The sequence below is a fragment of the Prosopis cineraria genome, unplaced genomic scaffold (assembly GCF_029017545.1).
Source record: "Prosopis cineraria cultivar Desert tree isolate PC_DT_omini unplaced genomic scaffold, ASM2901754v1 PC3, whole genome shotgun sequence".
NCBI classification, from domain to species: domain Eukaryota; kingdom Viridiplantae; phylum Streptophyta; class Magnoliopsida; order Fabales; family Fabaceae; genus Prosopis; species Prosopis cineraria.
In genome coordinates this window covers 5,333,899-5,346,574 of record NW_026555334.1, presented here as the reverse complement: position 1 = coordinate 5,346,574, position 12,676 = coordinate 5,333,899, and the positions used below count along the sequence as shown (strand labels likewise).

The following is a 12,676-nucleotide window of genomic DNA, read 5'->3' as shown; positions in this document are numbered from 1 at the left end:
TTTGGAAGGTATTCTTACTAAGCTAGTCTTTTGGAATAGGCTTTCCTTTTAAATTTTTGCTTTTTATATTAGTACTTTTACTGAGATGTCGATGTCACGAAAAGGGTTATCTACAAAGAGTTTTGACTAGCAAAAGGGTGAGTGAAGTGTCATAGAGTGGAGTCACCGTGGACGTCATCTTTTAACAAGGTGACATTGTCATGAGTCTCATATTAGAGAGTCTCACAAATAGTGTGGAATTTATAAGTTTAAGGGAAGCTCTCATTTGATAGGCTAGTCCGTTGGATGGTGATACTGCTCCCTTTGAGCTTGTAGTCTTGGAAAAAGTTGCCCGTGAAGAGTTTTGACTAGTTGCAGCCAAGTGAAGTGTCATAGATCAGGAGCTACTGAAATTATAGGTTTGTGGGGCACTCCTACTAAACTAGTCTTATGAAATGAGCTCTCTATTTAAGCTTGTGCTAATTATATTCAACCAAACTTAACTTCAATTGGTTAGAGGGGATACATGTTAATTAACATTTTTCTTTTTTTTTATACATATTACACTGTATTTTTTCCCACGTATCGGATAGATAATAGGTTGAAAAAAATATGAAGCATTAAATTACTAGTATTATACTCCTTTTCTCCTATTTTATAGGGTATTTTTTTCTTTGACAAAATTACATAGTGCATATTCTTGACTTTTCTATAAACATCCAAAAAATACCCTCCATTAAGAAGAGAGTGAGAGAGGAAAAGAAATTTACTTAAAGAGTGAAATAATAAAGAGTAATATTGAAATAATTATTATTAATGAAACTTTATTTTTAAAATGTCTTACATTTTCGAACATCAAATTACTTATAAAATGGGACCAGGGGAGTATATATTAGGGTTTATTATTGTTTGAATTCCTATACAATATTTTATTATGATTATTAATTATGAGAAATGGTAAAATTGGAGATTAGCCTTGAATTCTCAACTCTGCTTTTTATATTTACCTTTTTAATGCAAGTATTGTATGAAAATGAATTATAAGAATGCAATCCGTAAAAACTAAAGCATTAATTAATTCCTAAAAAAGAAAAGTTGAAGTGCATCATGGAAATAGAAAAAAAGAATTGGTTTAATACTTGGTGAGAGAGCTTTGCCATCTTTTTAGGTTTTACTTGACTTAATTCAAAAAAATCTAAACCACATTATGCCCTCTAATTGAAGCAAATAGATTGAAGATATTGGGTGATCCAATCAAGTCAATCTAAATCATATAACTAGAGTTAGGTTCAATTTATTTTTATATAAATTAAATAAATTTTATCTCACACAATCCTTGTGGGTTGGTGGATTAAATAGGTCAATCTACCAACTCACCAACCCACTTTTTTGTTATTTTTTTAAATCAATCTTAAATAATAAGTTTTAATGTGATATTTGTATAATTAAAAAAATTCATATCATAAACATACAAGATAGATAAATTCTATCATGACATTTCAAATCTACTTGTATTGTAAAGTTGCATTGCCGAAGTTCTCTGCATTTTTTATTTTTTAATTTTATATATAGTTTATAAATAATACGAGTTAAACGGGTTTCAATTCGCAAGTTATTTGATTACGGTTAGATTCATTTTTGTCTGTGCCAAAATTCACGGCAATTCTCCCTAAAATAACCCGCCATCCTTTCCCGCCAAATTCACTTCCCTCAAAATCTAGCTGTATTTTATTTATTTACATCTGAACTTAAAAAAAAAAAAAAAAAGGCTTTGCGACGCCCAAGCCCTGGCTAGCCCCAAGCAGGCCATTCATCATCACTATCTCTATCGGTCATCGCTCATCACTCTCAGTTTTTCCCCTCCCTACTGTCGGCATTTGTCGGCAATTGCTCTCTGTCTCTAGAGCAGCGGCATTACAGCACGTTCGGCAATTTCCCTTGGCTTCGCACTGATGTAACACTGCTTCTGCTTTGAATTTATGGCTTTGTTTTTACCTCAAATTCTTTATCTTCCATGTTGTTGAACGCTGACTCATTAAATGTTGTCTTTTCGGACACTGGTGATCTTGTTCGGTAATGATGATTCATTTCATTTCAGCATAATAATAAATTAATAATCTCAAACCTGTAATGGTATTTGTCTTGTATTTTCAAGAATATTGGAATGTTAGTTACCTAGTTTTTGAGCTTCGCTTCTTTATGCTGCCCACGTATTGGTTTAATCTAAAACGTTGAAATGCTTATATATGTTGTTTCTTCTGAAATAACCTTAGTACATTAAATAGGGATATACATTTGTTGTGCGTTTGAAAGTTCTGAATTATGCTCTTGTTGTGTATACAATTATATATTGATTATAGGTGAGTTGCTGCATAAGTTATGCTATTTAGTTTATAAACTTGCGGTGATGGTGTATTGCTTTCCTCCCACTTGCAGTGTAAAATTCATCTTCCTCGCACAATTAATGCTCATGTGGATGTTGGTAATGCGGATGATTGCAGACAAATTGTGAATAAACAATCCCTTCATCCTTCTTGTTGAAGTGAATTGTGAATAAACAATTTTTCCTCCTCAAAATTGTGAGTAAACAATATGGTTCTTTCGATCTCTTGGGTCATATCTCTAAATTTGTAGTGCTCCCAAAATATCACAATATCGGTGGCATGATGTTGGGCCCAACAAAAAATCCCAAGGGTAGACAAATCAATTATAGCCGTATTCGACAATGCATTACTATGGGTATCATTGAGCATGATCTTCCTTATTCCTTTGTTGAGTACGAAGGGTATAGGGCTTTACTAGAGTATTTGAATCCTGATATTAAGCACATTAGTCGAAGCACTGCTATATCAGATGTTTGGGAATTTTATCTTAGTCAAAGGGAAAATTTGAAACAAATCATGTCAAAGAGTCCCGGTAGAGTATGTTTAACTTATGATTATTGGATCACGATAACTACTGAAGCATATGTTTGCTTGACCGCTCATTTTGTTGATGAAAATTGAAAACTTAATGGCAAAATACTTGCTTTCTGTAAGGTGGTGCCTTCGGACTGGGAGTTTCAATTGGCTGAAAATGTGCATGAATGCTTGATGGATTGGGGGATTGACAGGAAATTATTTTCTATTACTTTGGACAATGCTTCAATGAATGATAATATGAAAGATGTATTGAAAGAGAGGTTGAGTTCACAAAATCACTTGATATGCAATGGGGACTTCTTTCATGTAAGATGTTGTGCTGATATAATGAATTTTATGGTTCAGGAGGGCTTGAAAGTAATAAGCGTTGCTTTACATAAGATTGAGGAGAGCATTAAATATGTGAAAGCATCAGAGGCGAGGATGATTAATTTTAGGCAATGCGTTGAGCAAGTTGGGGGCATTGATACCTCAATAGATTTGCAATTGGATGTGTCTACTGGAAGGAATTCTACATATGCAATGTTGGAAAGTGGGATTAGATATCGCCATGCTTTTGCTAGATTGGCTTTAAATGATAGTAATTACAAGTGTTGCCTATTAGATGAAGAGTGGAAGAGAGCAGAGGAAATTTGCACTTTCTTGGAGCCATTTGAAGTGATTACAAACTTGATGAATGGGTCATCTTACCTGATTTCAAACATTTATTTCATGAAAATGTCAAAAATTGAGATGTTGCTGAAAGAAGATGTGATGAATGTTGATCTTGTGATTCAAGATATGGCTCGTAGGATGAAAGAAAAGTTTGACAAATATTAGGATGATTATCGTGTGATCTTTGCACTTGGGACTATTCTTGATCCGTGATTGAAGCTTGAATTGATAAAGCACTGTTATTCATTACTTGACCCTATAACTTGTCATGCAAAGATTGAAACTATCAAGAGTAAGTTATATTTTGTTTATAGTCAATATAAAGATATTGGTTCATCATCCTCATATCATGGCATTGAATGTGAGTCAAGTTCTAAAGCATCAATGTCAATACCAAATCCACCTACCCTTGGTGCAAGGCATGAAGAACTTTTCACAGATGTTTTTCGTGTAAGCTTGATGTTCTATGATAATTAAATTTAATTTATGTCTTCTTTACTGGAATTTTTTTTTGGGGTGGATTTGAATTAAATTTGAGACTCCTAATGCCATTTTAATTGGTACTTTATTAATATTTTACATGATGCAGGATTATCTTGATTTTAAGACTAGAGATACTGCTTCAGTAGGAAAGTCTGATCTTGATTATAATTTGGAAGAAGCAATACTTGATCCTAACTCATTTCAAGAATTAGATGTCTTGGACTATTGGAAGACTAATCAGTTTTGATTTTCACATCTTTCAAGGATGGCATGTGATATCTTGAGCATTCCGATCACTACAGTGGCTAATCAATCAGCTTTTAGCATTGATTTACATTTTTTCACAAAGTATCGAAGCTGTTTCCTTTCAAAGAATGACCAAGCTCTTATTTGTGTCCGTAATTGGTTGTATGGTTTTAAATATAGTGGTAATATACTAGCATTTTGTCATTTATCACATATTTTATTTTTTTTAATTAAAAGCATTTAAGCAAAGCTAGTAATGTTATGCCTCTTTGATTTATTTTTCTTTTGGCAAGTGATGGAATTGATGGTGAGGATCAAGATTAATCTCCATGAGCGATGCTGAAGAAGATTAGGTGATGAATTTATCAAATCAAGGTATTTAGATGATTAGGCGCAGGAACAAATATTTGCATTGAAAGGTTCTTGGAGAATTGGGTTCCATGTTTGTGCTGGTTTGTAGAAACGAAATGGAGTGTTTTGTATAAGCTGTATAAAGATGTATAAGTGATGCTGTGATGGCTTACTTAAAATGTGTAAAACTTGGAGTCGGGACAGCCTACTTTTCTAATTCTAATGAAGAAAGTATTTTGTCACTTCATTTGATATGTAAAATGCATGTGTCCAAAGGTTATGTGGCATAAATATGATATTGATAGGTTCAGTTACTTTGATCAGTTAATTTGATAGATAGGATTTGTGACAATAAAAGAAATATGGTAGAAGTTTCATGACCTTAGCATAAATTATGTGTAAGATTCATTTTCATGACAATATTGGAATGGATGTGTGGAATGGATGTGAAAATGCATGTGGAAAATTAGGAGTAAAAGATAACCATAGAGATATGGTGGTTGAAGAAAGAATAGGTTCTTAAACATTCACCTTAACGTTAATGAAAAAAGATGTATGAAGATAATGGCTTTGAACAAGTGTAGTTCACTAACCAAGATTTCCCTATTGATGATATTATAGAGTATAGATGTCATGCTCACTTTAAAATTGATCAATAATTTCTAAATTAAGTTTTATAAAGTGAGAATGAGAGCAGACAGTGGACAACACCTTGTTCATAGCCTAGACCAGTGTGCCCTAGTACATTGGTAAGATCGAGTGACCAAACTAGATAAACACCTCTATATACAAGCGTAGATAAGTAGAATATTTTTCCATTGAAGTGCCATAATTTTTTTCATTTGGTGTTGTAAATAAAAGTCCTTGATATGAGGATTTTATTAATGAGCAATTTATAAATATTTTTGTAATTGTAAATATTTTTTGAGTTTAAAGACATGTCTTAAGCTTAGTGAATTTTAATGCCCATTTTACTTAATAAAAAAAAGCCGTTGATATGTTGCGTGTGCCATGTATTCAAAGATAACATTAACATAAAAAGAGATGTTGAATTCATAATGAAATAAACTAATAGTTAAAATATATTTTAGTCCTTCAACCTTATATAAAGTTTTAATTTGATTATTTAATTTTATAAAGTATCTTTTTAATCATTTAACTTTAACATTATTAATTTTAAATGATTATTTTTTGTACTAATCATTGTTATTTAAAAAAAATTAAATTTAATATGTTAACATTTGAGAATGATTTGTCAATAGTTGAAAGTTTAATATAAAAATTTCTTAGAATAAAACTAACAATATTAGAATTGAAAAACTAAAAAGATACTTCATAAAATTAAGGGGTTAAAATAAAATATTATATAAAATTAAAAAAACTAAATGTATATTTTAGCCTAAATCAATTATTTTATTTTGTTAATAATATTAAAAGCATACATACATACATACATACATATATATATATATATATATAATATCAAACTTCCGTAAAGAACCATATCATCAATTAAAACCAAAGTTGAAATATGAGGCAAAGTTAATGAATCAAATTGAAATTAAATAAAATTAAGATAAAAAATAAAATTAAATAAAATTAAGATTAAATTGGAATAAGAAATTAAATACCAAAATCGAAAGATAAGATAACATTAAAAGATTAAGGTGGAATAAAATAAAATGAATGGATTAACGTGAACTCTCAAATAAATTTTTGGGACTAAAAGTGTTTTTTTTTTTTGTTTAGAAATTTTAAACTAACGGCTTGTACCAGATCTCCATGTCCGAGTCCTATATATAGTTGCAAATTCTTCCTCTGAATGACCTTCGAGCGATTACCCACTTGTGAAACAGAGGCTTCTCTCTAACAGAGGGCGGTTTTCCCGATTCGTGGGAAACCGCTCGACCCTTTGGATTTGGCACCATTTTCAAGGTTTCTCTCCGCTGTACAATAATGTTAGATTTGATTCAAGTTTTGTTTTCTTCTGTATTTTCTAGAATTTTTGGAATTTTCGTGGTGTTGGAAGTGATGAATCGCTTGTTCAAGTTTGTATGTATGTATGAATATTTGATCAATTTGTTCTCCGTCCTCTAGAGCGTGCTTTTTTAAAGCCTCTATGTATGAATGTGTTATTTGGATTTTTGTTTCCCCAGATTGTATGCGGGATATGCGGCAACCTGTATGAATTTTGAAATACTACAAGTTTCATATTTCGAATTGGGGATTTCTCAATTCGAGATTGATTTCGTTAGCTGTAATATAAAGAAACGTTATGGCCGGAGTTGCCCCATCTGGATCTCCCAAACAAGGGGAATGGATGAAGGGGAAATTGGTGGGATCAGGATCTTTTGGAACTGTTCATTTGGCCATGAGCAAATCCACAGGAGGACTCTTTGTTGTTAAATCAGCACATTCCAGGGCTGAATTTGCGGCTTTAGAGAATGAGGTTGAGATTCTCAAGAATCTAGAACCATCTCCTTATACAGTCCAATACTTAGGGTCAGAAAGAGATGGAGATGATCTCAATGTTCTAATGGAGTACATGGCTGGGGGTAGTTTGGCTGATATTGCAGAGAAATTTGGCGGATCATTACAAGAAGATGTGGTTCGTTTGTATACAAAAGAAATTCTTAAAGGCCTCAAATATCTTCATGGTAATGGGATTGTGCACTGTGACCTTAAGTGCAAGAATGTGCTTCTGGGGTCTTCTGGGGACATCAAATTGGCAGATTTTGGATGTGCAAGGAGGGTGGAGGACTTGAAAAATAAATGTTTGATGAAGAAAAAGAATAACAAGTCTTTGGAACATGTTAGTGGGACCCCTCTATGGATGGCTCCTGAAGTTTTGAGGAATGAAAAGCTTGATTTTGCTGCTGATATATGGTCTTTGGGATGTACTGTTATTGAAATGACTACTGGTAGGCCTCCTTGGGGTGCTTCTAATTATGATTCAAACCCAATGGCTGTTCTTTTGAAGATTGCCTGTGGTGATGAGATCCCTCAATTCCCAACCCATTTCTCGAAGGAGGGTCTGGATTTCTTAAGGAGATGTTTGGAGAGAGACTCAAGAAAAAGGTGGACATGTGAGGAACTTCTTAGGCACCCATTTATCTCAAGGGATTCATCTGAAACAACACCACCATCTTCATCCAAAGATACTGCTTCCTCACCAGTCTGTGTGTTGGGGATTTCAAGTTTTGAGGGTGCTTATGATTTGGATGAACCAGAAAGTCCAGAGGGAAATGATTTCTCAGTCAGAAACCCGTTCACATGTTGCAAAGATGGAAGAAAAGGAAGTGAAATGCAAAGGCATGGAGAAGAATGTGGATTATGTTCATCACAGAATTGGATTACTATCAGATCATGAGAATGGGGACTCAGATCCCTTCTACGTAAAAAAGGACTAGTGAAGAAAGAAATAGAAAGAAGCATAGGATCCATCCATCAATGAGGATCTCACTTTCTGTTTTTGTTCTTACTGTCTCCTATCACCAGAAGAAATTCTTCTGTTGAGAAATGGAACAGCTATATAAAGCAAAGGATGGAAATGTACAGCCAATAAGTAGGAGAAAGAGAGTTTTTCCTTTGGGCTCTCTTCTCATCTATTAGTCATACTGTTTTCATTTTTGTTACAGAAGAAATAGATTTGTTCTTCTAATCCCTCACTTGTAAGTATAGAAAATAGGAACTGTTCTATATTGTATCATATAAATATGGACCCACACAAATGTGGATTCTTGAGTGGTTTGTTGCATTTCTAAATGGGTCATTAATCTTGATTGTCAAATGAATAAATCATAGTCTCCTTGTTACTATTTTATTTTTCATGTTTTGCTTCATTTGAGTTTTGTTTTTATTCAATTAAAAAATGATAATGCTAATTATATCCTTCTGAATTCTGGTTAGTGATTGCTACTTTCATGTTATGTTCTTTCTTAACCATACAAAATTTATTGTTACCATAAAAAGACATGAGAGGTCACCATAAAAAGGGGGAATTAAAACATTTATTGGTTAATATTTTCCATCGTTACAAATTTCAGATATCTGTAAAAGTATATTTTTTATTAAATTACTACACGTCTCTTTTTATGGAAAAAATCAATCTCTATATGTCATGAAAGAAAGCTTGTGTAATCAAATAATCTTTTAAAAATTGACAAATTTACACATTCAGGGTCCTCTTTGTAGAGTTCACTAAATGTTAATTTATTTCCTGCAGAAATCTTTCTTCAGAAAATATTTCAGAGGAAAAACAAATAACAAATAATTTTATGAACAAAAAAGAAAGAATGACAGAAAAATACTCTTAAAATACTTAAATAATAATTAAATATCTTAGACTTGCTGGTGAATTATTTTTAATGTGAAAAAGACTATTTTAGAAAATAAAAAATAATCACCAGACGTCCAGACCCAATCGCCCGGTCAGATTCACGGCACAGGTTCAGACCACAGGGACGATGGATCTTTGGTCCTGGCACTCCTATCAGGTCCAAATATCACTTCCCAATCTTGGAGGCATGGACGAAGCATCTCGTTTTTATCACTTGCTATCAGTTATACATGAAACCCTCCAATATCTCATCATCTTCCTTGAAGTCTTCTTGAAACCTTAATTTAAGAATCTTACTTCCTTAAGCTCTTGGATCTTGTTTCTCTCTATACTGGCGAACCTCCGTCAGTGTTGAAATTCATAGAGTTCATATTATAATCCCTATCTTGATCATTATGAACATAGCTCCAAACTTCTTCATGTCTCCACACTCCACGATCGTTTTCATCATCCTAGCTCTGCTCGGCTTCTTCAGATCTAGGCTGTCGGAACCCAGCCCTCTCCCTTCCACGTCCGGCCGGTCACCACCATGGCTTTCGTCGTCAGCATTCTGGGTTATTACCTGTCGTTCTTAGCTCGGAGTTGAAGAATGGCTTCAGGCTTGAAGAATCAAAAGCAAATAAATAAGAGAAGTATTGAAAGGCATCTGGATGAAGAATTGAAGACTGAAGAGCAGAGCATGCAAACTAGAACCCACTGGGCAGCAACGACAGCGATGCTGAGAAGTGATGGAAGAACGGCGACGCGCGGATGGTGAGAATTGAGAGAGGCCGAGCGACTTAACTAGTTAACCATGACGGCAACGGCAACTTGCGAAACCGAGAAGAAAAGCGTCCGACGGCGACAGGTCCAAATATCAGCATGGGGCAAATACGTCATTGCACATAAAACCAAAATGCCTTACAAGTTTTTAAGGTCCATAAAATAATTAAATCATAATACATATTTATTATTTACATATTTTAAAAATAAAAATAAAAAAATAGACGGGCCTGACTCCTTAAAGCCAAGCCCTTAAGAGCCCAAACTTTAAATCTTATTTTTTAAATTTTTATCAAATTTTGAGACCTCACTTTTATTAAAAAAATTTAAGGTGGAACTTAAAAGCTTTATTTAAAAAAATTAATATTATAATTTAATATTTTATTAGAAATTAATTTAATTTAATGTTATAATATTTAACATTATAATTTAACTTTAAAATTTAACAAAAACAAAGTTAAGCTGTCACATCATTTAGAAAATAAATAAAAAATTTAAAAATTTAAATATATGTCAATTGATGCCATTAAAATTCATAACAAAGTTTCAGAAACCAAATATATGAGATATATTAATATAATCCTCACATAATAAGATGAGGGATTAGAATTTTTAAATCAAATTGAAATCTTAGAAGCAAGTACCAAATAAAAATATCGGACATCCATGATCTAAAAAAAAAGTTTATGCTTAAAGAGGAATTACTTGAAAATAAGAGAGTCAAAAAGCTAAAGTAATAGAATGTTGAGAGAGAGACGCTAAATCAAGAGATGAAAGGGAGAGGCGAGTTGAGAGACAGAAAGAGTCAGAGGGCAAGCATTGAGGCAACAGGCAAGACAACTTGAAGAAAGAAGAGGGTGAGAGAAAAAGGTTGAGTTGAAAGACTAAGAGAGTCAGAGAACTTAAAATGGTTGAATACTTAGAATTTTTTTTCTCATTTGTCAAATGGTGTTTTCTAAGGTAGAGGAAAAAAATAAAACAAGACTTGAAGAGCCACCCAAGCCTGAACTCCTTTTTTTCATGACTTATCAGGGTTAGGCCTAGAAGTCCAGTTACCCTAAAAGTCTCCCATTTTTTAAGTCCAAATCCTTATTTAAATAAGACTTTTAGGTTCAGCTTTTATTTCTAACTCTATTTAGAAGTGTTTTATTATCATTCTCGTGAAAAAATAAACCTCCTATCCACCAAGATAAAAAAATAGTTTTTTAACCATTAGATAAAATATGGTTATTGTTTAATAATGATAACATCAATATAATGAATATCATATGTCTCTCTTTATGTACCGGAAAAATAAAATTTAAGAAAAACATAATTTTTTGATTCCCGTATTTTACTTACTTTTATTATTAGTTTTTGTACTTTTTTCAGTATTTTAGATCTCTATTTTTATTTTTTATTATTTTAGTTCCCTCCATGAAGTGTAGAGATCTTGGAAAGATCTAAAACAATTAAAAACAAAAATATAAGGACCTAAAACACTAAAAAAAAATATAAAATTAAAAATAAAATACGAATAAAGTATAAAGACTTAAAATTATATATATTTTTAAAAATTCATGTAGTTAAACTAGCAAGAAGGAAAAATAAGTAGGTTGAACTGAACAAAATCCCCAATTCCCTGTTATAGTCTAGAAAGTTATGAGCATAGGGAAGCGAGTGTGCGAATTGGTCAGCACACAACGCTTGAACATCATATCACCAACAACGCATTACTATGAATCCATCTTTTAAATAATTTGTTATCATGGAATATGACCCTGGATATGGTTTTGAGAATATGGGTTAATCCCTTCTCGTTCCTTTTTCCTACCTGTAGACTTGTTCCTCCGTTTGTAATTCAAAAAAAAAAAAGTCAAAGACCATAAAAAGTCAGTGTCCTTGGCCTAAATCCTTAAGGTTCATATAATGATAGAGAGAAAGACAAATATATAAGGTACTTGTTTTTAGTTAAATCAAGATAATAAAATCTTTTAATTATTAATTATTCTATAATAAACTATTATTATTAATATTATTAACACATTAACATTACTTATCTTCATTTGATTGAAAAAAATATATTAAATGTATAAAATTAAGAGCCTGATTAGTTATTGGAGAGGGATGGAATGGAATAATTTATAAAGAACAAAATAAACAAAAATAAAGTTGTGAAATGATAGAAAAATGAAAACAATAGAAAAATAAAGTATATGGAGTGATGGGCATGAATGGGGATTACCTTGAAGAACACCATCAATACCCATTCCTACTTATCTATCACTCCAAAACTATCAACTTTCTATAATTTCCATCTTTCTATCAATATAAAACCTTATTTTAACTTATTTTGTTCATTATCAACACATTCCATTCCTTTCTATTTCATTCCAATAACTAAATGAGCCTTAAATATCTAATTTTTTTTGTCCTTTTTTTTATCAATCTCCGAATGTATTCCTCACATTTTTATTATAAAAATTTATTTCATAGATTAAGTTAAAATTAAAGTCTTATAATAAAGACCAAGAGAATATTATTTACAGGAAGTCTCAGTTTATGAAATAAGAATTTAGGAATCATCACACATGCCTCAGACATTCCCCTGAAGCTCACTTTTGTCCGTAAGAAGCAAATTTCATGCTCTAACCTCCCCCAAACAGGGTGGTCCAAATTTGCATGCCCATATATAGTGATTTTCAAGTGTTAAGCTCTAGAATTTTTCTTATACTGTTCTACTTGATGTACACACGACTTGATGGGTTAAGCATAAGTTGCTATTTTTTAATCTTCTGAAACATGTAGCTGACGATAGCTCTTTTGTTCTATGAATAAAATTGATAACTTTATTACCCGACCCCACAAAAAAAAAAAAAAGAGTCATGAATTTTGAACCAGATGGTGCCTTCCACCTTAGAAACGATAAATGAATAAGGAAAAGAGAAAAGACATAATAGGC

At 32.2% G+C, this 12,676-nt stretch overlaps 1 protein-coding gene and 1 long non-coding RNA gene across 3 annotated transcripts; both read left to right on the top strand.

Annotated features, from left to right (window-relative positions):
• Positions 1 to 1,770: 1,770 nt before the first annotated feature.
• Positions 1,771 to 4,860, top strand: LOC129307223 (uncharacterized). Of its 2 annotated transcripts, none has more exons than XR_008592322.1 (3): positions 1,771 to 1,933; positions 2,416 to 2,558; positions 3,018 to 4,860. It is a non-coding gene; the product is annotated as an uncharacterized LOC129307223 (long non-coding RNA). The 2 variants fall into 2 exon arrangements; XR_008592323.1 differs by having other exon boundaries at positions 2,416 to 4,465; positions 4,577 to 4,860.
• Positions 4,861 to 6,452: 1,592 nt separating this feature from the next.
• On the top strand, positions 6,453 to 8,378 carry LOC129307030 (mitogen-activated protein kinase kinase kinase 17-like). The gene is made up of 2 exons (XM_054947884.1): positions 6,453 to 6,569; positions 6,791 to 8,378. Exon 2 carries the CDS (start codon positions 6,910 to 6,912, stop codon positions 8,002 to 8,004), a length of 1,095 nt encoding a protein of 364 aa, XP_054803859.1. The 5' UTR covers positions 6,453 to 6,569; positions 6,791 to 6,909; the 3' UTR covers positions 8,005 to 8,378.
• The last annotated feature ends 4,298 nt before the right edge of the window (positions 8,379 to 12,676 follow it).